Source organism: Haemaphysalis longicornis, unplaced genomic scaffold, assembly GCF_048455015.1.
Source record: "Haemaphysalis longicornis isolate Haplotype H1 unplaced genomic scaffold, Haemaphysalis longicornis Haplotype H1 scaffold_3, whole genome shotgun sequence".
In the NCBI taxonomy this organism is placed as follows: Eukaryota; Metazoa; Arthropoda; class Arachnida; order Ixodida; family Ixodidae; genus Haemaphysalis; species Haemaphysalis longicornis.
The window spans coordinates 182327968-182355578 of NW_027526335.1; the positions used below are offsets into that span (position 1 = coordinate 182327968).

At 46.6% G+C, this 27611-nt stretch overlaps 1 protein-coding gene across 1 annotated transcript in view; it reads left to right on the forward strand.

Annotated features, from left to right (window-relative positions):
• Window positions 1-18838, forward strand: part of LOC144175855 (isoaspartyl peptidase/L-asparaginase) — a 29621-nt gene extending 10783 nt beyond the window's left edge. Inside the window, exons 4-7 of the mRNA XM_077704877.1 lie at window positions 2328-2470; window positions 5908-6074; window positions 10517-10746; window positions 18453-18838. Coding sequence (XP_077561003.1) covers window positions 2328-2470; window positions 5908-6074; window positions 10517-10746; window positions 18453-18667 — 755 coding nt within the window. The 3' untranslated portion in view covers window positions 18668-18838. The remainder of the gene's footprint in view (window positions 1-2327; window positions 2471-5907; window positions 6075-10516; window positions 10747-18452) is intronic.
• The last annotated feature ends 8773 nt before the right edge of the window (window positions 18839-27611 follow it).

Sequence of the window (27611 nt, forward strand, 5' to 3'; positions counted from 1 at the left end):
TTGGGCAATTTGCTAGACACCCTGGTCAAGCTGGTTAGGTGTTCTCTTTGAGTTAAGATGCCGTGCTCATCTACACGCCCACGACACATACCTTTGCCCAGAGGGTCATGTGCTCTGGGCCATTACTTGCAGATGCACTCATGGCTCATGCCGACGCTAAGAATTCGTCATAAAAGGATAGAATGTGTGTGCTGTGTGCTGTGAGTGCACGTCTGTTCGGCTTCTCACTGCAAAGGTCCATCTCATGCACTTAATGATTTTCCAGGGAAAGGTCACTGAGGGCGTCGACGTCCGAGTGAAACACACTGCAGGAAAGCCAACTTCATGCAATGACTTTCTCAAAGGGTTGGGATGCCTTTACACACCTAACGGATCTTTCGTAATACGCAAAATACCTATACTTCGGCAGTACACATCGTTAGTGACAATTATGATGATGAAATACATTCTCTAAGAAGGTTTGGGCTTTGGCGTTGCACTTTGGTGAGGTGGGGTTGGACATTGGCTGTGCACTTTGGCTTAGTTGGGGTGGATTTTGGTGGTTTGGTTTTGGATTTTGGACTTTGGTTTTGACTGAGGTTGCATGGGAGAGAGCTTCGCGTTTTAACCATTTTTCTCTTAATTAAGGAAGGGGCCTTGATTTTTTTATAACTTCCAGTTTCTTGCTGTTGCACACTATGGGCGATGTGAAGGCTTGTGTGCATATAGCTTTGAACGTTTGGCAAATTCTCATACAATTTTCTCAAGTTTCACGCACCCAGTATTGCAGTGCTTGCCTTGGAACGAGTTCGTTCTTAAGATGTTGCATGCCTAGTGGAGCTGCAGTGCTGAAAGCAAGTACCCTGTGTGGGAACTACGTCTGAATTCTTCCTAATCTTAAAGAATTCATGGGGAGCTGTTCCAAATGGGTCTAATGACGGATGTAAGAGGAGATGTGGCTGAAATAAATGAATTGTTTGTGCTATTTCGGCAACAGCTGTGAAGCCTAGGTACAAACAAGCTGCACTCGCGCACGTGGGACATCAAAAGTGGCCTTGAGAGTGACAATGGCATCCAGCTTCACAGCAACGGTTCTGTGAAATAAGAGAGGTTATGCGTCGCAGTGCACAGCACTTCGTGGCAGCAGATCGTGTACGGTTGCGTGGCCACACACACACAGCTGTCTGCTGTGTGTTCATGGAGTCGTGCAAAAGGCTGCATTGATTGTGCCCGTTTTCTCCTCCATTGCAATGTTCTTGCGAATGGCAAACATCAGGGTTGGGCGAGCGGGTGGGGCAGGAGAGCATCACCCTATCGCCTCGTCCCATTTTATTTCTCCCACAAACAGCACTGCCCTCCGCTTTACATGGCCACCCCAACTCCACTTCTGCATTGCGAGTACACTGTTGTGAAACCTTGAAGGGGCCATGCATACAAACTACAAGTTTGTTTTATTCGAAAGGTTTTGTGTTTTGTGGTGCCCCCCAGCGCTTGTCCAGAAGCAAACGGTGCTTTAGTCACTGACGCATTATTCAATTTAAGTTTTAAATTTTCATTCTCCCGCCAGATCGCGTGTTTTCGTGACGTCTGCAATGGTGTCAGATGTGGTGGGGTGGGGGAGTCTTGTTTACCGTTACTTAACCTAGGTGGTGTCACTGTACTGAAACTGGCCATTTTTCTGCCTTTGTTTTTGTCTGTATTTGTACCTGTCTTGGAAAATAATCGTTTTGTAAAACATGGTGTTCGCTCGACAAATATGGTCACGAAGAAATTGTCGCTTACGCCTATCGGCCAGTGTCATCTGAGGCAACCCTAAAGTGCTGCGGTGCTTTGCAGCTAAGGCAGATAGTGCGCGCAGTACCAGCAGCAGTACGCATCAGTACTTCTATGTTTACGTGTACACTTTCGTAATTTCTTCTGTCTACCCCACCATTCTTACTGCTGTAAAAAGAATGTGCCCTAAATGTAAGCGTAAATAGCTCGTTTGGCAAGCTTGTAAGCCCTGCCTAATTTGCGTTTGCTTTTGCCGGCCTCAGCCAATCGCAGAGCTGTTACGTATGGCATCATAGGTTCTGTTGCGGGAAATGAGCTAGCAAGTCACATAGCCATTCACTTTTCTCCTAATTGTGTAGCTTAGTTGAGTGAAGTTTGCGTTAAAAGTGGTGTCAGTATGATTCTAACGAGGCAATGTTTCGAATGAACGAAACTTGTGTTTTGCATGCATGGCCCCTTTAAAGCTGAAATAATTCTTGTGCTATGGGGTGTCCAGAGGGGCAGGGGGGATAAGTGCAATGCTTTGATTTCCGAGAAAAGAAAAGGAACGCCTTGCCTTGAACGCCCCCTCGCAGGCCACGGCTCGTCGCTGACCATTGAGGGCACCGTGGAGATGGACGCACTCATCATGGAGGGAACCCAGATGAAGGCTGGTGCGGTGGCCGCCGTGAGCCGTGTCTGGAACCCCGTCACGCTGGCACGCAAGGTCATGGAGAAGGTACGGGCGATTTACCCTTTCAGCCCTGAATTTTTTTATTTCAAGAGAAAATTGTTTTTCTGCGTGTTTTCGTACAACTTGGGACCTCAGAAGCACAGAGATGAAAAATTATGGTAGAAGTGCAAGTATTTATGAATTTACAAGCACTACAATTAATTAGCTCATTCTGCAATTAAAATTTTTCTTTACTGTAAAAGCGATTTTTTTTATTTTTATTGTAAAACTTATGACACCCTGATCTTATAGCAAAAAATTTAAAGCTGGTAATCTAAGTATTTACAGATTTATAGACATTTTGATACACCAGAATTTCCGTTATCTTACCCGCCCTGTCGTCGTACGCTATGTCCGTTGAAGCTGCTTCTGTTTCATATTGTCCAGCCCCACTAAAGCTCAACAATGTTTATGTATTTCACTAGAGGCACCTTCGAACATCCCTCGCCGAGAAAACTGGCAGTTTTCGTTTTGTTCTTAAGGCACTAGAGGGTATTCTGTGTTGTGTCATTAAATGACGACACCAGGGTCGAAAAGGTCAACAAAACTATACTCGGGGACAACTTTCTGTGGCAGTGCAGTTGAAGGCTACAGAGCCAAACCGCGCCGTTTCGCTGTGCAGCTGAAAGATCAACAGAAAGAACTGGCTGGCTGTAACCTAAGCTACTCAAAAGTATGTAGTTCTTATGTTTCAACCTTAAATTGATCATGCCACTAAATTACTAGCTACAATATATGGAATAGAGCATTATTTTTAAGATTTTCAGGTATTTTTTGTTATGGCCATCGCCACTGGCGCAGCATAGGTTCTCTTCCAAAAAAAAAAAAACATGGTGTCCTTGTCAATGGCGTTCGGCAGCTCGCCACATCATTCTCCGCATAGAATTTTTAAGAAACTTGAGAAGCAAAAGCTGTCATAACGAATGAAGCAAGTGGTTTGCAAAGTGTACGCCGAAATAAGACTGATGCAACCGCGACTCTTCGCTGGTTCCGGAATCCGTTCATTTAGCCAGTTTGCTGGCGTAAGCGAGCGTGTGTGCGTGCCACTCTTTCGGTGTACTGCGTCTATGCTATGTAAGCACACTACATATGTCGGTGGTGCTGCTCAGTTTTCAGCTCCAGTAGAATTTACAGGTCAGTGCACGCCCTCGAAACTGTAGTGCTGTCAAAATTCACTTCAGTACTGAACGATACAGAGTTGGACAGGATAGTCCACGGTCGGTCCGAGTTCTCCTGTGAAAGCGTTGGCTTGTGTTTAGAAACAAATGAAGCGTGAGAAAGGAGACAAAATAGTTTCGGATTTCCTGCAAACGTCCATAGAAGCCCACGTATTTTATATCAAATGTTTTTGGAAAGCGATCCTGCGTTAACGCAATTCGTTGCAAATCCGGTCGGCATTTTACCTATCAGTTTGAGGGTAACAGTGTCAGAAAAGTGCTTAAATGCATTTTTTTCGTACTCGAAAGTGCATAAACTTTTGCCAAAGCACGCTCGCATGGCTTTCGCCATTTTTGTTTACAAAAAGACTGTGCAGCAGGCGGCTGTGAGGCAGCCTAGCAGCTACACCACCATAGGGCGACAAATGGTGACTCACGGCGCGGCCACGCGGCTTTGGCTTCGGCTACGCTAGCTCGGTACCGCTGAACAGCACGCGTGCATTTGTTGTGTGCGCAGCAATCGGCGTGTTTTCTGTCAGTAAGATGCCTCTGCCAGCTCAAAAGTGGAGGTTTTTATCGCTACAAGCTAAGGCCTAAGTGGAGGAAGGGGGGATAGTGATGATGAGTTTAGAGCCGCCAGAAGCTCACTCTACCATTTCAAAAAGCAAGATGAAGGCACATATGCGCAAAACAAAACATTGATAGCTGTGGCCTTTCTGGATGTCGACAAAGCGGTGCTCGCTTGGTTTTGTGAACAGCATTGTAACGAGGTGCACACTCTGGAAAAGTTTGTAAACAGAAGAAGCTGGACTTTGCTTGCATGCTTTGGACATACGCAGTGCTGAGGGCCAAGGAGAAAAACAAGCTGAGAAGGCGAACCTGTGGGATGTTTTGGATGCGTTTGACACGATCCTGTCGTTCTTAGGCGCGCATGACGACTAGCAGTGAAGCACTCATTGTAGTGTGAGAATCAGCTGTGGAGCTGTTGCAGGCTAAGGTCCGCAAAGTAATACATATAACCGACTTTTCGAAATAAATGTCTTGTGGCCAATTTTCCTGTTGTTTATGTTTCATTTCCGCGGCAACGAAGTTCCCGCAAAAGCGAATTTTTTGGCTTTCCCCAGCGGTTTCGTTATTGCAGGGTTTCGACTGCAGATCATTTTGCCACACAAGCGTGCTGCATGTGTGAAGTCACAGGTGAAATTCGCACCATGTAGAAGGGGCTTTATACGCCGATGTTCAAGTTCAAAGAAAATGGCAACTCTAGGTTCCTTGGGACGTGAGATGCTTGCTTGGAAAACATCAAACTGTTGATGAAATTCCGTTTTGAGAAACGATGTTTCAGAGTGTGGGCAAGAATATTGACCGATAGACTATCATCTTCCACCGCTGCTGCTACGTAAATTCGTCTCTTCTTTCCCCCACCTGCCTCTGACATCCTTCCCCTCCCTTTCGATCCTCCAACGATAAACAGGGTGGAGGTTTGCTTAGGTCTGTTCAATTTTCCCACCCTCGCATTTGCTCACATGCTATCTACTGGAACCTGCTGGTCTTGGAATGGTGCCACGAGGTCATCGGGCGTAGTCTGTATTTTCGGGTCGAAACATTGTTTTCAACGCGTGTTTTATTTGCTGTTACGAAAATCAAGCAGCCATATATTTTTAATTTAATGAACATTGCAGATAGCACCTCTATGTATTCATGCTTTGCCTCAAATATGCCTGATGTTTTCTTTTTGCTGAAGAATGTTGACAGGTATGAAGTATTTTTTAAGATTTAGTGGTTCCGGAAATGTTTGCTGATATGAAGTCGTTGTTAATAAAGAATATGCTTATCTTTCGGCTGAGCGGCTGAATCGAGGGACAGACAGAGATAAGTACAGATAGACAGGCCAAAATTTCATGTGTAAGTAGCTCAAGAAAGACTATCTTTAGGCTGAGTAGCTGAATCGTGGGGGACAGACGGACAGAGCTACAGATAAACAGATCAAAATTTTCAAGTTTAAGTAGTCCAAGAAAGATTATCGTCTTTAAAAGGTAATTTTGAAGAGTACGGACTGCAAGAGCTCGGTTATTGTTTAATGCAGAGCTGTAGCATTTTGTGAGTAGGTATTTCCTTTTGGACCTGTGCATTACAAATGAATATAGCGCGTAATTTTTTTTGTGAATTTTTGGTTCTCACGACGAGTGTTGCCCCTTAATACAACGAGCAAAGATTCAAATGCAGTTTCTAGCAGCTGAAGGAATTCCCGCTCCCCTTTCCTCCATTTCCTCCATTTAATTGCAGACGGAGCACGTGCTGCTGGTGGGTCCGTGGGCGGACGATTTTGCCAAGGAGATGCACATTCCGCCGGTGGACAACGGCTCCCTCGTCACGCCCAAGGCCACTCAGAGGCTGGAGGAGTTCCGCTCCTTCCACAACACCGTCTCCAACTCCATCAATGTTGACAGCAAGTGAGCCTCCCTTCCCCCCACTATCTTTTTGAAGCATCAGTGCTGAACCCCCTAGACCGCTTCAGGTGCCGTAGGGCCGAGTGCTTTTACAGAAATCCCGGGCCATCTCGTCTAACGTTCAACCTGGGGAGGGGCAAAGCATGCAGTGGGTAAGCGTGTTCTTGGCGCCTTGGCGTTTTTGCCAGCAGAGATGAAACGGTTGGGTGGTAGAGGTATGCAGTTTTGCTGTAAAAGTGTCGTGTCTTCAAAGCACAAATCTAACGCGAGGCGTAAACGACTGCCCCAATGTTGTTTTAGTACACATTATGTTGTAGCCCGAGGCGTAAACGAGTTTCCCGGTGGTTTAGTACCGTGACTACATGAGACGACGATTACGATGACGACAGGAGACGCCAACAGCCCCAGCCCCTAAGGGGATTCGCCCCTAAAAATAAAAAAATTTTTAAAATGGCTGCGGCTTATTTCAGCTAACCCTGAATATGCAGGGCGAAAGCTTGGCTTGGCCAGGTTAAGTCTTGGTTTCACTTGGTTAACATTTGACTTAGCTGTAATTATTATGCTACTCGTCCAGAACTTGCCTTTGTCTACGGTTGTGGTCCCGCTTGCGCCGTTTTCCGAGCTGAATGGCTCACTGGGTGATATCTGCGGGGTGGTCAGGCACTGCTCGCCGACGACGGCTGAAAGCCTGCAGCTCCCGTCCAGTGCCCAGATAAGATGGCCCCGTCTCGGTCTCATGGGAAGCTCAAATGCACAGCGAGCCATGTGGTCAGACGTGAACCAGCTGCAGAGAGCGCACGTGCCAAGCTGGCAGTGGCGGCGGTAGTGTTGCCTGCAGTGTCTCGTTGCCTGAAGTGTCGTGACCAATGAAATACCTTAGTGGCGAGGTTTTCGTTCAGTTCTGTGGTGGAGAAGGGCATTCACTAGAAGCCAGAATGCGGAGTACGTTTTGTGCTTTGTTCGCACGCCGCAACGTTTCTATGGCGCAAGAAGGTTTGTTTTGCATTCAGCAGGTGGCGCTCCGCAAGCGCGCAATTTTTAAATTGTGAGCCACAGCATTCCCACTCTTGTCTCGGGCTACTGTAGAGATTTCTTTTTGTTCAAATGCATTTTTAGCATTTCTGCGTGTACTGTGGCGTGATATCAAGTTACTGCGATCGTCTACAGCATCAGCAACCATGCTGAGATAAAAACATAACCCCGCTGAATTTTTATTCAAAGCGACAAAAAAGTAAATTCTTCAGAAAAAAATAGGGGGGAGGGTTCATTACGTGAGTGGGTTCATTACGCGAGTAAATACGGTAATTTATTTCAAATTCATGCTTTCTTCAGGGTGGGCCATTTTATGAAACAAAACTGTGGTATTTTTTGAATAGCAATGCAGCATTGAATGGCTGTTGTCGAGAAAACCTGTTCTAGCACAGAGCCAGTAGTACAATGAACTTAATGTTGTCACCTGAAGTTGTGTCGTCATCTCGGGTGACACTTCAAGCCATCTGGTTGCCTCTGAAGGAAGTCAGGGCTTCAGGAGAGACATGACGATGCAACCTGCTGGCTGGAACTTGATCGGTGCCTGTTCGGGAGATGCATGATGCATGTGGCTCTGTGGCTGAGATGTTGTGGTACTGGGCACAAAGTTTTTTTGACTTGAGGCCTCAACAGTTGTTTTTCTGAGGGATGGGAAAAACAAAAGCAGCTGTGTTTATGAATATTTGCCCATGTTAGAGAATTGTAACTGGTCTGAATAAATTTTTAGCTCTCTACTATGGCGTGCGTCATAGCTCTGATGTAGCTTTAGTGTTTGAGGGGCCGTGGGACGCAACTTTGTTTGGTTTGAAATAACTAGCCTTGGGAAGGCACTCTCAGCTTCATTGCAGTTGAGACAGACGTCTTTTTTTTTTTACTGAAAAAAATTTAAGAACTATTGTAAAACTTGGCGTACAGTGACGTAATATGGACAGCAATGTGACATAGTATGGGTAGGGTTGTTCATTTTCAAGTTTTATATTTTTGCAAAATGAGGGGACTAAATATCGGGTGCTATTTTTTTTTTTTTCACACTTATAATCGGGAAGAAATTGAGTTTTCTTGTAAAGACATTAAAAAATTCAGGTTATTTCAGGTTAAATCTAGAGATGTATTACTAAGTACACTCAGTTCATTTTATCAGAAGGTATCGCGAGCTTTTTAGCTTTAACTCATTAAAATTGGTGTTTGTTTCAAGCTGGTAATTAGGGGCACATCGGGGTTTTCTAGCAAATACTCTGCGAAATTTGGTGCTTTTTGAAATGAATCGGTAATGAAACATTTTATTCACGAATGGCTGGTCATGGACTTTTTACACACCCTTGTTTACATACATTATCATCTCCACGTGCAACATGTCGGTTTACGTTCGAGACCTGTTTGATCGTTGAACATACGCAGTGGGAAGAAAATTATCTCGACATCACAGCTTCTGTTAGCTGGGCACAGCAATGTGAGTGCAGCATTTGGCAGCCTGCAGTAGCGAGTGGTAGAGTCATGCCAATACCCAATGAGTTCAAAAGCTGTGTTTGTGGGGCTTACTTTCAGTAAGTACTGTTTGAGAACGGCGAACCGTCAGCGCATGATTGTGGAGATCACTAATTTGAAAATGTCCATTTGGGGAGAAATCGGGTGTAACCCGGTTCTGCTGAAACGTGTTTGGGGTGTGGGCAGTGGGCCAGTCAGCTTTGCCAGGAAGCCAACACGCACTTTCTGTGTGTACTTTTTGCAGTGTTGCCCAGAGGAGTGCTCGAGACAGTCTGTAGCTTCTTTAGTTTCCTATGCGTAATAAGTGCACGGCAGGCAAGCGAATGCACCAGTGCAGAAAACTGAGAAAACTGGCGTACACTTATGGTGACACCAGTGCGACAGGAGATGGTAGACTAAGTACTTCCATGAGATGATTGGGATTGGGCAACTTAATCCACAGTGAAGCAACAAAATCCAACATGGAGCTACAAGATCTGTGTGGACCAATGGAACGGAACCGTTCTATGACAGAGAAGAGAGCCTGACAGAGGAGCCTTGTGTCTGTGTCCCCCTTTTACGTACCGTATTTACGCGATTCTAACGCGCCCCCGATTCTAACGCGCACCCGATTTTCTTGGCAAAAAAAAACGAAAAAACTTGAACCTCCGATTGTAACGCGCACGGGACTTTGTCACCCAGACAAATAAATGCGAGAGAAACGGGCGATTTATTTCTCGAAGTAATCTCACTCGTCTCACTCCTCGTCGCTCTCCGTTGACCACAACGTCTAAGCCTCGGTGCCTTCAAGCACATTCACGATGCCACACTTCTGAATAAACGTTCAACCATGGTCGCTGGGATCATGGCCCACGCCTCGCACGCTCATTCCGAGAGCTTCTTCAGAGGTACACGCTTCATCCAACCGCTCGTTTTGAACACGTAGGAGCTGCTGCTGCCATTGCTGTTATCAAGCGCGCAAGTGAAACGATTTGACGATTTGTGTGAACGCCGATAGAAAAACCTAGGCGCCTAGGCTTGCTGCTATAGAATACTTGCTGCGTCTGAAAAATCGTTGCTGAAAGCTTTGGCACCATCTTGAGATGGCGATGGCGGTGGGTGCGACGAATTTTCCGCTATTTCAGCAGTTTTGGTTTTGTATCCGATTCTACCGCGCATGCGATTTTTCGGCCTATTTTTTCGGAAAAAAAGTGCGCGTTAGAATCGGGTAAATACGGCAGTCTTTCGTCTTCTGTTGTGATGTTGTCACCGTGAAGCAGACGCGCCACTTTGACTACCTTGTGATTTATTCTCGAGCCACGTATCTTTCCCAACCGATGAACATCTGAGTGGGGAAGCTGGGCTTGACCCTTTGTTGTTGAGGATTAAGCACCTTATTTTCTGCAAGGTATGTTTTAACATGCATAGGTCCAGCTGTTCAATCAGCCGCGAGCACGTAACCAAATGCGCTGTGGTGGGAGGGCTGTTCACTGGTGCTATAAGCGGTGCACTAAAGTGACACGTGGCTGCGTTTCGTTACGGAAGGCACGTCTGGCACCATTTCGCTTTCCGCAATTTAATGTGCCATAAGCTAACTTAGCAAACAGGAACCAATCAATTAAAGCTGAAAAGAGGCTTAAGCATTTAAAAACAATCATTACAATAAACTCTAACAACACTAAGAAAAGAAGTGGCAAGCCCCATACTCGAACCATTGCGTTTTGTATCGCGGAGTTAAAAGACATAACAACCCCGCCGTTTTACCAGCCTTTCTCACCCATGCCAGTCCAGTTTTGTTAGTTTCAATGCCCATGGACGGCAGTCTACCCATGCTTTCAGCACTGAGCAAAAGCTCTGTTAGATGGCACTCTAGACACTCAAAAGCACATGGTTGGATCATAAAGCCAGTCTGTTGTCGCCTCCCCATAGATTCAAGTGAGTTGAACTTGCAGAGAGCACGACACGGTGGGTGCCGTGGCCGTGGACGCGAAAGGTCGTCTGGCGTGCGCTACCTCCACGGGCGGGCTGACGGGCCAGCGCTGTGGCCGGGTCGGCGACAGCCCCATGATTGGCGCCGGGGGATTGGCCGACGACACGGTGTGCGCCATCTCCACCACGGGCCACGGCGAGGCCATCGCCAGGAGCTGCCTCGCGCAGGACATCGCCCACCGCCTGCAGGCTGGTGAGTCCACAGGACGTGGATCGTGCTCCTCTCTCTCCGCATTAGCCTTTGGACACAAATTAGCCCCCAAGTCGGGTCTTGCAGTGTTAGCGGGCAAGTGTGTCTTTTAGTGTAAGCTTTTCTTTAAAGTGCAGAGCACTCTAGTGGCTCACCTTGTCGTCGTAGCTCGCTCGTTGGACCCAAGTAGAGCCACATGGCGTTCCGTCCTCGCGGCGTAACCCAGAGGCTTCGAAAGCCAAGTGGTTTATATAGTCATAAGCATTCTAAATTTGTGAACCGCTGGCACTTGTCATACATCTCCCCGTTATTTAGCGCAAAGAAAACTGCAGGTACATTTGAGGCAAAATATAGGAAATTAACTGCCAGCACCCACGTTGATTTAGTTAGGAACGCTCGTTGGGTTGTTTTTTACTATACTAAGCAAAAAAAGTGGCAGTGCAACACTGGCACGTGCGAAAGAAAACGTAAGCACGAAAAGAACAGAACTCCTCCTGGTGCAGTTTCAGACAGGCTGTGTGAGTACTGCGAATGCGGGAAATTTGAAATGCTTTGGACAAACCTCCGTTGAATTGATCAGGAAAAGAATGAGACAGGGCGGCGAAGGGCGTGATGGTGGTAGCAGTGAGCGGATAATGGCGCCACCACCCATAATAGCGAATCACTGCTCTGCACTTCCAACAGCTTTCACATTCAGTGGAACGGCTTTAATTTTTCTGTTTTGAAATAGGTTTAAATGACCTGTTGAGCAAAAAATCTGCCATCAGCGGCGTCTGTAGCAAGGAAATGGCTGCCAAAGTGAAACACAATAAAAAGAATCAGTCTGTATGCTCTTGCTAATGAAAAGGAACATGCCAACACCTGGCAATGCGAAGAGAGAGAGCACAGTGCTGCAGCGGTCGCCGTTTGGCGTCCGGTGGTAATTACACGCAGTCCATACGATGCCTGTACAACACATCCAAAAGAATGTAGTGAAAGAACACAGTGCAGTGAGCAATGAATCAACAATACTCGCAGTGCACAACTTGGAGAACTCAGTGGCGATCAAATGGACATTAATGCAACTTTCGCATTCAAAACTTATAAAAAGTGCTTAGGTGTTCTTGGATGTTTGCTCAGTGTTTGTTGTGCCTTGAATCAAAGCTGTGCCTAATATTTCTGTCGCATAAGCAGCAGTGGTGGCTTGGGGTATAAATAATCGTAGTTACCATATTTTTTTCATACCTGTTAGGCTTAAAAAGAGAGGGCTGCTTGGGTTCAAAGTGCAGTCACTTCAATGTGAACACTTTTAACCTATTTCACTGATAGCTGAAGTGGCAGTGGGGATGCTTGAATCCAGAGTGCAATAAATCAACCACTTTTTTTTTGTTTACAGGTTAAATAACTGAAAAGACAGGGGGGAGCCTGTGGACTGTTTGGCTTTAGTTAGGCACGCTATCTTAAAGGGACACTAAAGTGAATTTGTCAAGCTCCCGTTTTTGCTTGCACTGCGTAGACTGGCTCAAATTAGCACACTTTTCATCGTTCATCCGGTTGACAAATCGGTAATTAATTTACAAAGCGCGAAAAAAGAAAAACTACCATGCGCGGTTTGTGGCGGCCGCACCAACTAAAGCTGTGACGTTAGGAGGAGCGGACACCGTGATTGGACGATGCCCAAGGTGAGCAACCAAACAAGTTTCGGTTTCGGTTCTGTAAAACACAACCGTTGGCGTTGTTGGATGGGCATTCTCAATAACTCAGTAATCATTGTACCGCGCTTCTGCCATGTTGTCAGCTGTAAAAATGCATAAAGATAAGCCTCCTAGGACGGATCGGAATCGTAGCATTCACTAGCCGAAACCTACGCAGTGCATGAACGCCCTCCGCGTACCCGCAGACGCCCAAATGTCATGCGCTTTTCCCCCATATTTGGAGCTTGCCTCCCTCATGCCTGTGTCGTAAAAAGCGTGTTCGCACCAGGCCAAGGGTCTGTTCATTCTGGCCTGTGCCCACTGCCTGCAAGCAGTCGGTGCTTATGGCAACAGCACGCCAACGAGAACTCGCTAGCGCGCCACTGCCAGCCTGCGCGCGTTTTGTGAACTAGTTCGTGGAGCCATGAACGTTGCGGCCCCAAAAAAGGTGAACTCAATATAGAAAACATCGGCGGAAAACGAAAAAGTTAACTTACAAAAAAAAAAAAACCACGTACCCGCAGGGATTCGAACTTGTGACGTGCAAAATACTTGCGGTGGCATACCTCGCACCCAGACCGCTCGGCCACGGAGCAGGCTCCGCTGGCATTGGTAATATAGGGTATATATTGTACAACGAGTTTACACTTTTATTTAGTTTTGGCATTTCAAGCAGCTTAGGTGACTATTTGTTGTATTGCGCTCGTGCAGTAAGCGTCGCCCGAGTTTCCACAATAGCTCACGTCTAGCAATTGCATTTCGTAGACGGAAAAGCGTTCGCAGATGCGTAGTCGTGCTGCTGACCGCTGTGCTTGTTCGCCCAGCGCAAAAAAGTGCTTCCCGCACCCTAGTTTTACGCTGTACGGTAAAAATATCAGTTGATTTTATTTCCTCAGTACCTATATTAACTTCGCTGACTCTTCTCCCGCCTTCAAGAGGCCTTATATTTTCCTACTGGCATACCAGTCAGCGAAGCGTCGCATGTGCGCTTGTGCAGCGCTTGTGTGAAGCGACCTTGACTTGGAGCTAGATACAGTGTACAAACTAACCAAGTAAAGAAAGGCACATTCTTCCATTCACAAACGTGTCCTGGCTTCGTTTCAACTGAGCGAACGAATTGCGACGACCCGTCGGCGGCCGGCGGACGAAACGCTGGGCCGACTGACTCTGTCTGAAGGCCGGGGAGCCGTGCAGTAGCGCAGCCAATTGCGAGCTCGGCTCCTCGTGACGTCACACGAAAATGCCGCAGAAAATGGGCGAGCGTAAAGAGAGGAGGACAGCGTTTTCGAATTAATTTTTCTACTAAATAAAATCGCGTAAATGCGCCCAGGGTGGTCGAAACATGGCCTGGGGACTCCGGACTACAATTTGCGCAAGTAATCCCGCAATGTTTACATATCACTTCAGTGTCCCTTTAATTTATAATGTAGTGGTGTCCTAAAACACAGGAGCTGGATAGTTGATATAAAAGGGGAACAGCGCAAACTCAGACAAGACACAAGAAGAAGGAGGTGACAAACACGAGCGCTGTCACCTCGTGTTTTTCACCTCCTTCTTCTTGTGTCTTTTCTGAGTTTGCGCTGTTCCCCTTTTATAATCATGTACCAACTCGCCCAAGCCTTAACCCTTGCTAGTTGATATGTTTTCATAATTGCACCATGCAACACCAGATCACACACACACACACAAAAAAAAATAGTGGCAGATGTCCTGTCCACTGGTCACTTGTTAAGAGGAACAAAAGAAATTTAAAATAATTGAGAACTGGGCACACAAAGGTCAAAATGAATTCTGCAAGTTGATCCTGAACAAACATTTCAGTTAACTGAACTTCTATGAAATCCCCTCACCAGTGTAGCATTGCACAACGTTTTAGTCTGAGCTATTTACAACAAATTTTAAGTTCAAAGACATTTCTTTAGTGAAGTGGTTATTATGAGTTTTATATAATGTAAATATTATTCCAGTTATTAGCCCTCGTTTTTCTAATTAATTCTCATAAGGTGAAATGAACGAATCAAATGAAACGTTCCTTCTTTTCGGAAGAATGAAGCGTTTGGAGCCTTTGTCTTCAGTGTTTCGTGAAACATTGGGACAGACGTGGTCCGTGGTAGCTGTCTGGTGGCTTGGCCTCACTTGTAGTAGAAGCTGTGGTTGTCTCTATAGTGGTTCACATACTAGATTTGTGCTTTGGCCGTAGCTTCAGTCATTGAAAATGGTGCAGTGGCTTCGATTTCCTCTGAAAACAAGAGTTTCGACGTCATGGGACTATGCAGCCAGCACTGATAAAGTGACATCTTCTGACCAGCTGTTGTTGCAGAGAAAGGGCTTCAAAGTAGGGACTTGTGCTGCCCAAATACGAGTCGTCTTGGTGAATGTGCTAGTACAGAAAAATGTGCGCTCACTTTTCCCAGCTACTGAAACACGAACAATCTGCGGAGTAATAATAGCAAGAATGTGTAAACCTTCCTAGTTTGATTTGAGCCCTAACCACATGGACGCGAAATCGCGTGTCGCACGAGTGTCGGCGGCGTAGCGGCACCGCGCCGACCTGCAGGAGAGGGCGAGTAACCGCATGAAAGCGGTGAAGTCACGCGTCAGCCGCTGCGTCGATGTGTGTTGGTGGGCAAGTTTCTATGAATTCTACCATTTTCTTATAGTTTTGGCCGTTTATGAGGAGTTATTTTTGATTGCTTAAATGCAGTAATTGGGACCCTAAATTTGCCATAAATAATATGCTTGCCTTTCTTTATTCATTGCTACGAATGCTTGTGGGCCAATTTCGAAATCCTGCAAAATATGTTTCAAGTTATCAGCTTCAAATCTCAACAAAATAAGGAAGCTTGATGGACAACAATGCACTCCAAATTATTATTTCCCTGCAACTTGATGTCCTGTGTTGATGTTATGTACAGACAGCTTGATATAAGTGTAAGCAAAACACATTTCAGCGCTGCCATGCTACCGAGGTTAGAGTCGAACGTCAGTTGTTGATGAAAAGGCAATGTACTCTGGCACCTTTTGTTTACCCTGCAAAAAAAAGAAAGCAAGGTCTTGCCAAGATTCGAACCATGGACCTTCAAAACAGAAGCCCAACTTGCAACCTCTCGACCAGCCAGTGAATATTGTAGAGTGTTTTTTTTTTGTCGTATTTAAGAAATTTGGGCAGTGATAACGCTCGTTTCTTATGCACCAATCTCTGAGGTGGGGCCAATTATGCTAGTACTACAAGCAATGCAACCAAAGCCCCCTTATTTGGGTCAAGAAAAGCTATCGCACATCCCCAGTCTCTTCTACGCAAGCCACGGTAGCCGTGAATGGAATGGAATGCGCCGCTAGAATTCTGGCGTCAATAATGCTCATCGCGCACTGATCGTGCAGACAAACCCCTTCATACTAATACTGCGAGCGATGCAGCCAGAGCACCCTTATTTAACTCGCAAAAAGCTATCAAAATCCCCGATATCCCCGATGAGAGGCAAACGATCCACGAATGAATGAGCGCTTTCGTACTGAAATTGATTGTTTTCTGCTGGAAGGAATGACCCTGAATCATGAGACGAGACAGGAAACCAGGACGCTGCTGCCCGCTTTCCAATGCTTTCTCGCACTGTGTCAACGCCAATATCTGGCGGGCATAGACATAAACATAGTCTGCAAATGGGAGTGGACCTGGAGATAAAATGATTTATAATGCGCACGGCAGAGCAAACACCTTTACCCGGTTAACTGAAGTCCACAAAATCCCACAAAATTGACAACATGGTGAGAACCCAACTGTGTTATCCAGGGTTTGGCCACTGTTGATGGCTGTTATGAGACAAGCGTTTAAATTTCTTTCTGCAATGTACTTTTTACATATTACATTTCAACAAAGCATGCTCACCGTAATGTTATTTAATGATTTTGTCTTTGTAACAGCCATTCCTCGCCCTACATTGCGGTCATAAGCTTCTTACAAACCATTGGGGTATGTCACCGCAATACTGCTAACAGGCCATATTTGGCGCTTTGTAGCTGCAAAGCAACAAAAATAGTTTAACATGTTTTTAATGTAGGTAATAGAGGGTAACCTTGGTTTTAATTTGTGGAAGTTTGTCAATGATGGCCCTTTTTTTTTACTTTCAAAATATACCAAAATGCGTTACCTTACTGCAGTACAGAACTTTTTTCATATTGAAGCGTCTTGACCACATAAACTAAAATTAACATGAATATTGCAGAGGGATAGAAGAATAACACTAAAAAAATTAAAACTACCTAGTTTGTTTAGATTCTGAGAAAAAAAAAACACATTTGGGGGACTTTCAAAATTTTTCCTCATTTGGGGATTTTTATTGAAAGAAATTCGCTCTGCAAGCCAAACACTAATATGCTATATTGTTTGATAGCATGCAAAGTCTTCACATAAAAAGAACTAGGGCAATAGCTGCAGTAGTTTTTGTTTTACAGCTGTAAAAGTTTCCAATTTTCCGTGAGCCACTCAATAAGCCAGTGACTTGGGCCGGTTTAGGAAATTTTTTTAGAAAAGGAAAATTTTATTTCCACACAATAACTTCTCATAAGTTTCCCCCTGTGCACAAGGAGCTATGTATAAAATTTTCGTCAAAATTAAAGATGTCAACTGGACACGCCTGTCTTGTCAACTGGACACGCCTGTCAACTGGACACACCCTACATTTCTTAATTGATACCGACAGCATTGCATCTTTCAGTGATGATTGAGGAAGAAGAGACTTGTGTAGTTTCTAGCACAACTTGCAGGAAAGTTTGCCCAACGTATCTGTTTAACTTTATATATACCTGATTTGGGTGGTTATTCTTTTGGAACTTTACCACACTTATGCATCATTCAATCTTACGATAACTGTCTCTTGCTCCCCTCTTCACTCACAAATGGAATTGAATGACCTGCCACTGACCTGTACGGTGTTGCAGTCTTCTCATTCTTTAACATTGGCAAGGAAAACGCCGGCAGACCTGTAATCAGGACGAAAATGCATCACAGCATGCGGAGAAGTATTTATTTATTTATTTATTTGTTTATTTATTTATTTATTTATTTATTTAGTTATTTATTTATACTGTTATACCACTGAGAGTTGATACATGGCGGAAAAATAGAGGTATACACCACTGGTATACATTGCCTCAAGGATCAAATAAACAAATTGAAAGAAGTGAACACTTCAGTAGAAAAGACCTATCAATTTGGAAAAGCACAACACATACAATACGTAGAAGCACATTGTTCTTAATGTGCGGACTATATAGCTAACACATTCAAATACACTACGTGCATTGCACTCGTGATATTTGAAGATGTCATGACTGTTACGTTGAGACACATTACTGCCAACTTTCTTGGAGGTAAGTGCTTATCACAGTGTACAATGAATAAGTGCCACTGCGATAAAAGTCGATTGATACAATGTTCAAACGCACATTTGAAACACACATTACAAGATAATTAAAAGGATAAGAATGGGGTGGAGTGCCTACGGCAGGCATTCTCAGATAATGAATGGCAGCCTACCATTGTCCCTGAAGAAGAAAGTGTATGTCAGCTGCATCTTACCGGTACTCACCTATGGGGCAGAAACTTGAAGGCTCACTAAGAGGGTTCAACGTAAACTGAGAACGACTCCACGGGCAATGGAACGGAACATGATAGGTGTAACATTAAGGGACAAGAAGAGAGCAAAGTGGGTCAGGGAACAAATGCGTGTTAAGGACATATTGGTATAAATTAAGAAGAAGAAATGGACGTGGGCAGGGCATGTGATGCGGAGGCAAGAAGACCATTGGTCATTAAGGGTAACAGAGTGGATCCCTTGAGAACGCAAGCGTTGCAGGGGGTGGCAGAAAGTTAGGTGGGCAGATGAGATTAAGAAGTTTCTGGGAATGAATTGGTCGCAGTTAGCACAGAACCGGGATAATCGTAGATCCATGGGAGAGGCCTTTGCCTTGCAGTGGGCGTAGGTAGGCTGGCGATGATTATGATGATGATGATGATGATGCAATGTTCTTCCACAGGCGTACCACCTGTCGAGGCCGTGGAGCAAGCGCTGGAGCGTATGCGGCAGAAGACGCAGGGCGGCTGCGGAGGTGCCATTGTGGTGACGCCCTCGGGTGTGGTGGCCACAGCCACCAGCACCGAGATGATGCCGTGGGCTTGCCGGAACCCTCATGGATACCGCTGCGGGAGTCGTCCCCAGGATCGCCCCTCCGACGACTACCAGAAGCAGTAGAATTTTATATATAGCCTTGGATCAGTGGACTTTTACTCGGTTGAATTTCGTCTCGACAGTCTTAAGAAGAGCCCCGCAACATATTATGATCGCAATTTTCTGAAGCTCTCTGTCTATAGTACGTGAGCATATTCGCTGGAATTTGATAATAAAGTTTCTTTTATTTTTGTATGCTGGCTCTTGTCTCTCTAATCTCACAAATGGTCTTCACCGCTGACTTCTCAGAGGTGGCACATGGGGGATTTTCTTTGAGTGCGTGCATTTTATTATAATTGGAATTAAAGATGCGCAAATACTTAATACTTCATATGCTTCATGAATGGAACTTTTGCAATTTGATTCGGTCACATTGAAGTGTAGACTTTGAAAGCATTGAAATTACTGAAATATTCAAAATGCATGAATACTGAGTATATGTTGCTTCAACCACATGACATATGTGCCCCCACCGGATGGCCCTTTTGCATGATGCTGCAGCTGTGCGGAAAAAATTTTAAATTACGGCATTAAATTTATGGGACATAGCCATGCTAGCCTCACAAACACCCTTGTTTACTATCTGAATGAATCACAACTTGTCAAGGGGCCTAGCTGTATTAGACAAAAGAGAAATACTAAAATATTGCTGTGAACCATGCATTGGGTTTGTTTATTTGTGTTTTGCTTTTGCGGCCCGGCTGCGCCGGTCTGTTGTCTGTGTACCAAGGGAGGCGCGTGTTCCGTTCTTTCTTTCTGTGCCGCATGTGTTATCTCTTCTGATAGGGAGAGTGTTCCGAACTAACGTGAACAGCCTAGAATAATATTCGTTGATCTACAGTGTTCTGGATACACTTCGACTATTCGAGAAACAGTCGCGCCGAGTGATAAATTCCCACAGAGCAGATGCTGCGGCATTTGAATCGCCGACGCTCGCTTGAGCACGTCCCTTTGTTGACTGCTGCTTCGCCGCCTGTATTCTTTGAGTTGTTAGGGGAGCCCAAGTTTGCCCCAATAAACTTGCTTTCCTTGAAGACAACGGCGTCGTCTTTGGCTTCGTGACAATATGTTGATCGATCAAAATTTTTGTTTTGATTGATATTTAGTTACGACCACCTAAGTTGTGTTTTTCATGGGTGCTAGCCATTCACTGTCAGCCACACTCGCCAAGCATCTGCGAAAGACGTCATTACCACCAACCGGAAAAGACGACTGCAGTAGCCAGAGGGACCGCTCGCCTGAAGCCGCAATCCGGCGCACCGACAACTGGAGTGAAAAGGAGGACAATAATACCACGGCAGAGACAAAAAAGCATGCGCGATTTCAGCAGGTGCCGTGCCTGCGCAGTTAAGTTCGTTCTCTCTACCCGGCGCGGTGGCTCAGTGGCTAAGGCGTTGCGCTGCTGAGCACGAGGTCGCGGGTTCGATTCCCGGCCGCGGTGGCCGCTTTTCTGATGGAGGCGAAAAGCAAAAACATTCATGTGTACGAGATTTCGGCGCACGATAAAGATCCCCAGGTGGTCAAAATTAATCCGGAGCCCTCCACTACGGCGCGCCTCATCGCCTGCGTTGCGTCGGCGCGTTAAACCCCACAATCAAGTTCATTCTCTCTCCCGTCAACAGTCGCACAGTGCTCAGCAGACATGATGGCTGGGTTTGCCTGCAGATGATGCCATCACGAAACAGTGCCTCTCCCACTGGAGCTAATGCGGGCGAAAACATTGCATTACTCAACTAAAAGAAGGGACAAAAATTTAACACTAGGCTGTAAAAACGGGAAGGCCTTCATTAGGAACAGAAGCTAACTGACAGTTAACTGCACTAAACAGCATCTAAAACGTCGATCGAGAAATTAATTTTCAACTTTTCAATGACCCGTCACTTCAGCAAGGAATTTACAAATTACCTTTTGACTTTTTGGTGGCCCGTCACTGCAGCAAGTTTTGTGTCACAAACGATGGGTGGTGGCACGTGGCCAAAGGTTAGCTGAAAACCAAAATGCACAGTCTCGCCACTACACTCCAGAATTGGCACATTGAAGCAGTGGCGGCAATTCTTTTTCGCCCAAAGAGAGAGAAAGAAAAAACATTGTGAAAATTTTATTTTCACAATAAAGCAAACTGCACTGTCACCCTGAAACCACAACCTTTCACGCCCAGATGGTAAGAAACATGAGCATAGATGGTGTTATATTGACAAAGGCGTCCAAGAACCGAACCCTGTCGCCTCTGTCATATAGCGGTAGCATGGTGAACGAGCGGCAAGCAGGAGCTCCTGGCGACAAGGAGCTGAGAGAAGAACTTTACTTATTTACTGTATGGCTAGAAGAAAGTAGCAATAATACAGGGGCAGCAGCCCACTGGCGTGCTTTAGATGACTCGGACGGAGTAACGTCTTTCTCCGATGCTGACGACGTTCTCTCTCAGCTCACCAACGGGCGAGAATTTATTCCCAAAAGAGGGAGGGGTCAACAAGCTTCTAGCGTGTTGTGTGGCATGAAATAGAACGAATATCCAAAACACATTTTCCCATGATGCAGTGTGAGTGCCCTTAAAATCAGTGGCGAGGTCCCTAGAAGTCGGCGCATGCTCCGAGAAAAGTTGAGAGGGCAGTGAGTCGTGCGTGCCATGGCTGCCGCTGGCTTGATCCACCAACCTGACATGAATCACACACTTTGCCGGTACCAACACGGTAACGGCGAAACACTTCGCGCTCAATAGTAACAGTGGCCTCTGTTTTTCCTGTACCGTTGTGTTTAAAAACCGTTGGGGCTGGTTTCACTCTTTCGGCTTACTTTCACCCGTGGAGGCAAAAAAAGCTTGGAACGGGCCCTCACGTCACCTCTACTGAAACTGAAAACACCATTTTAGGCGGCCTGCTTTTTTGCTTGTATTTTGCTCACACCCGCCACCTCGGCATAAACGAAATGCACCAACTTTGTTCGAAACAGCACCTAGCTGGACGACGAAGTTATGCTATGCATTATACATCTTGAAACCCAAGTGTACAGCCTCCAAAATTTTTAATAATATAGCGGTAGCGACGACCGATCGGCATGTCAGCGCCTTATCACGGTGTTCAGCAGCGAAATAGGCGAAAGTACGCGCACGCGCATAGGACTATCTATTGGCCGCCGGGAGCGTCGTCTGCTCCGCTGTTCTTCTCAGGGCAACACACCGCCCGTTTTTCTTATCTTCCCAGGATGTTTCGCTACCGCCAAAAGTAGCGAAGCAGCGTGGGTCACAAAGTCATTCAGATTCAAAGTCATTAAAAGTCACTGTCAGCGTATCTGGATTGAAGGCAGAATCTGGTTTAACGGATCTAGCACTTCGCCTTCGTATTGCCAGCCTTTCTTTGTTCCACAATATTTTTCATTGTCCCTTGCATGCCCCACCTTACATCGTTCCCGCAACACGCATATATCGCCGCACGCCCCATTCGCTACAAGTTGCTTGGGCACGTACCCGTACCTCTACTTTTTCTGACTCGTTTTTTCCGCGTACAGCACCAGACTGGAACGGCCTTCCCAGTGGAATCGCAACCATTACCTGCCCGTCATCCTTCATAGAAAGCATCAATAAGTTTTACGAAGCTGTTAGCCTCTAGTTGGTCGGAAAATTTCGTGTCGTAAGCAAAAAACCCATGACAGAACGCAGCAGTCTCGACCAAGACGTGGAGCAGATGCGTCAGGCTAGGCAGACATACAGCATAGAGATCAGTATTCGTGTAAAGAAAAAAAAAACCACAAAACGCATCGAAACCACATAAAGGATGATGACGCGCCTGTGCAAAATGGGACCCCCCCCCCCCCGCCCCCTCCCTTCCATGGGTTCCTGGTAGTCTCGACCAAGACGTCGAGCGCATGCGCCAAGCTAGGCAGACATGCAGCACACAGCTCAGTATTCACGTAAAAAAAATCTACAACTCATGCATCGAAACCACATGATTTCGATGCTTGTGTTGTACCATTACAATCGACTGCGAACCTGCCCCAGGTTGTAGAGGCATTTGTGGACGCTGGGGCCCAAGACGCCGTTTTAACTACAGCGATCGTATGCCCCTCTCATCCAGAAGCAAACCAAAACTGTGCTTATGAAACACACCGCACCTGGCCTTCTATGCTGGCGGAGCTTACAGCCATCCGGGACGGACTGCAAGCTCTACTACCGGCACATCTTAAAGTTCCTGGAAGTTTTACGGCACAAATTTACACGGACTCAACGGCGGCCGTACGGGATTTGCGACGTGTAGCCTCCAACTCGCCTGTCTCACGAGACATTCATGACCTGCTGGACACGTGCCCCTAGCTGCTCTCTCCAACTGTCGTGGATACGGCGTAATACTATCACCGCTCATATTGCGGCGGATAGTTTCTGTCACGTTACGTCGGTTCCACGGCCCCTGCCCTTGCTGACAACTGACCCACATGTCCAATTTGTCCAACTAAAGGAAAATCTGCGTCGCGCCACACGTGCTCTCATCCCACCGTGTGGAACATACCTTCCCAGTGGGCTCGCTCGCTGGGAGGAGGTCCTGCTGCGTAGACTACGAGTTGGGGTGGCCCTCTCTCCTGCGGTAACCCGGGTGTGACCACCGCGATACCATGCCCCGTTTTCCACGACCTGCCCCTTCTTTACGGCTCCTGCCGAAGACGCCGACACCAACCACCTGCTATGGACGCGCCCCTCCCTGAGTGCAGCGAGATCCCGACACCTTCGCGGCACAGGCCTGCATCCGGGGAGACCCCCCGATCTTTAGCGATGGCTGTGGGCGCCCCACCACCGCTGTCTTCTGGACTTCCTCCGGGAAACGGGTGCAAACTTGTACTTGTAGGATCTTATGCCAAAGGGCATACTGTCGCAATTTTAAAAAAAAAAGAAACCACATGATGGATGATAGGGCGCCTGCGAACACTAATACCCTCCCCCTTTATGTGTTTGTGGTAAAGATTAGGTTTGCGGCTGCTCTCGAAAAGAGGGGGTGACGTCATTCGAGGGCGAGCGCATGCGTCAGGCTAGGCACGGTCTAGCCTTTGCCGCCAGAGAAGCCGAGCGCTAGGGACAAGCCCGCCGAAACGACGAGGAACATTTCATACCCTCCCCCTTCAGCGTGTTTAGTGGTTTACAACACCTTCGCTGGACATCCACTTTCGCAGGGCGCGATGGCGGCCATTTTTTTTTCTCTGTTAAATCCTTGGCTGCTATGTTTGTCACTTTTATTACCCACACCTTATGTAATTTAAGGAAATAAAATGAAATGAAATGAAAATGCAGTGGCAGGGTGTGTATCACTCTCAAGGAAACAGCGTAGCAGACGACACTCATACAGCGCATAGCCCTATGCGCGTGCGCGTACTCTCGCCTATTTCGCTGCTGAGCACCGTGATAAAGCGCTGACATGCCGGTCGTTCGTCGCTCCCGCTATATTATTAAAAATTTGGGAGGCTGTACATGTCTTCTGCATCATTAATGAAAATAGGCATGTCCAGAATGTTCTACGGCCCACTGGAGAAGGGTTCCATCCTCCAGCGCTGCTATTTTCCTTTCCCTGCACACGCTCCGGTTTTCGGTACCACAACTTTTTTTGTTCGCTTTCTCGTGCCTTGCAGTGTGACCTTCAAACAGATCTTTCACCTTGAGTAACCATGGAAGGCAGTGGACTAAAGGTGGTTTAGGGAAACATGGGTTGTTTCTATGCAGATTAAGTGACAAATCAACGTTGTACATTACTTGTAACTTATTATTTCATCACATTCTTTTGTCGAGTGCAGGTGTTCTCTGACTCCTCTGCTCCAAGATTATGGTGGCACTGCTTTTGTAGTGTCCCTGACATGCTCGTTCAGGCAGCCAAACTGCTGTGGATAACATTGGTGTCACAAATGTTCTGATGCTTGGCTCGGTGGCTGTTGTCCGAGCACAAGGGGCTGTTGTGAATAAAATTCTTGGTGCACATCGGACACCGGCGTGGCTTCATAAGCTGAACATTATCTCTTCACCTCCGTGCGGAACGTGTGGTGCTACAGGCAACATCGGTCATTCTTTATTGGACTGCCGAGAGCATGCGGAGGAGCGGTTAGCTTTGTTTAAAGAATTGCGAAGGAAAGCCGCTCCGCATGCCTCTTTGAACGATTTAATTTTCCCGGAAGGCCATTGGATCACGAGGAGGGACATCTTTCGTTTGATCCTGCAATTTTTAAGGGTCACTAGCCTCAGCGAATCATGGTGAATTCCCGCGCATAGCGGTAAAAAGGTGCTGATCGGGTGAGCAATTGCCGGCATACCACGCAAGGCTAGGTCCAACCGTAAATAAACATCACCACCACCAGCACCATCTTGGCTTGGGAAGCTAGCATCGGAGAACCACGTATGCGGAAACGGATTGCGGGAACAGAGTGAAGATTTCGCTATGCCACAGTCGACTCTCGATAATTCCGACGCACCCTCTCCGGCCGGCCGACTAGCCGGCCTGCCCTATCAGCCTGCTATACTCGGTTACAACTCAAGAACGGCACCACCTCATGTAGTGTATCACTCCGCCAAATCGCCGGACCCATGACGTCAGTGCGCGCGCGTTTTGAAAGGGGTTTGCTATGAATGCGTGATATCGTCTGCCTTGTCTCACGCAGTTTGTTTGTCGTCACTGGAGTCGTTTATAAGCATATTAAGTCCAAAAAATCACGGGAACGGCTCGCGCCATGTTCAAAATATTCCCAGTAACGCCCTACTTGCGCCGCGCGGAGAAACATCCGGCTACGGTGATAAGGCACAGAGGCAACTTCCGGTGCCGTTCTTAAGTTGTCACAGAGTATAGCACCCTCCTTCCCTTCGGAAGGCCTTTCCCAAACCAAGGCTAAGGTGGCTGCCACCCTATCGAGGCGACGTGTTTGGAACCGCACAGGTGGGACAAGGGAGCTCATGTTTCTCGACCCGGAGACGAGATCTCCCACAAAGGGAAGGACCAAGTCTGCGGCCATGGAAGGCTTAACGAGCTCATGGAGACATCGTCTGCCGCCAGAACTCAGGAGAGTAGAGCGTGGTTTTTCACCGGCCCGACCGGTTTTTCCGACAGCGGGATGTCATTGGCCAAGCCTATTGGTCATCGTGTCACGATTAATTCTTTTGCGTTTTATAAGCGTTAATTCAGCAACTACGACGATAAATATGCGTCGACAAGCTGCGCAAGGACAGCAGATCAGAGAAAATACGGGGGCGAGCGCGCTTCCTGAGATGGGGACCAAGGGGAAGAATAACGCAACCGAATGCCGCTTCCAACGAAACGCAGCCTGCCGCGCGTATGTGTATATGAATATCAAATGCATTAAGTCATATGCATTGCATATTCTTTAACGTTCCTTTGGTGGATTCAGATGCAAAGAAGAGCTTTTAATGGACGAAGAGTGTGCGCTTACTTTTCAGTGCAGCCCATTAATTCAAAGCAATAACCAAAATCTCAGTCACTTTCCGTACAAACGTTATGTTGATTCCTCTCTAGAATAACACTGTAATAAATTGAATTGCATGTCAAGAAAACATGGCGTGTTTTTTCAACACAAATTCAACATTCTATATACCTCGCTGCCCCCCCCCCCCCGCCCCTTCCCCACGAAGGGCCGTTTTTTTTTTTTTTTTTTTTGCGGGGAAACGTGGCAACTCCTAAGGAAGTCGTCCCAGTGAGTGTCGCGTATTTTGACCAAGCAATATGGGTGGTTTGTCGACACTGCCTGCCTCCTGCAGGGCGCATCATTATGGAGATTTAGCATATCGGGTAGCATCAGCTAGCGCTACGGCGACGGGTACCGGGACTCGACTGTGCACTTGCGAATTCGTTCCGGCTCCACGGGACCCCGGGCAATCATCCCTGTTAGTAAAACACTTAGGCGCAAGTTCACTCAAAAAACAGGTATAGACCGACCGACCGTAGCTAAATTTAAAGAAGAAAAAAATCACGAAAGCTCACACTATCGCGTAAGATCTTGAAGGTAGCGAAGCTGTCCGGAACCTTCACGAACAGCACGAAGGTTTAAGGCCACTATTGCAGCCGGTTTGCTTCCTCTTCGCTACCGCAATGACCGTCATTGTTGCTATAACTGTGAGCTTCCTTCATTTTTTTGGAAGTGATTATCATTGGACATCACCTTGGAGGGGCGTACGCTATGACGTGTCTTTCTCGTTCCGAGCAGTTGTTGTCAGGATTACGGCGAACGCTGGAGTTTATGTTTTTTTTTTTCTGGAGGCGGGGGGGGGGGGGCAATCTTGGCCAGTCTCCCTAAGTTGGTATGCTTGGCTTCACACACGTGCGCAGAGAACGCTGGGTGGCCGTAGTAAGGCAAGCAAACACGAGCGCTGGGCATTTCGTCGGTTTTGTTAACAGCCGGACGGTCGCCGCGAGGCCCGCGCGCACTCGGAAATTTTTTGGTATTTTTAGCTGCGGACACAAAAAATTACGATTTGCTAAACAGCTTTGCTGTTAAAAAAACAGGCGGCGTGACGTTACTGGCAAAGCAAGTTGTACCTGAATAAGTAATACCTTCTTTATATCTTTTTAATCTGACTTTTGTGCGAGTTGGTACTCCATTCCAGACGTGCAAAGCGCAAAGTTTGGGTGTGGGACGGAGCAAAGCCTCTGTTCGTGTCGTCCCCTTTCGCCCCTCGCCCAAATTTGGTGCTTTGCACGTTTGTTGTGCTTTATATCAAAATGACTAAAACAGCAAAGTATTTCCGTATTGTTACCATAGAGGATACTATAGCATGTTATTTAGTTGTTAATAATGATAACTTTAAACCAGGGTGTCGAACCGGAACCGAACCGAACCGAAAACCGGAACTGAACCGGTATTTTTGCCGGAACTGAACCCGAACCCGAACCGTTATTTTTGAGCACGCTGAACCCGAACCGGAACTGAACCGAAAAAAGAAATAACGGTTACCGGTTCATGCCGAAACGGTTCGACCCTCCGTTCTTGATATTGC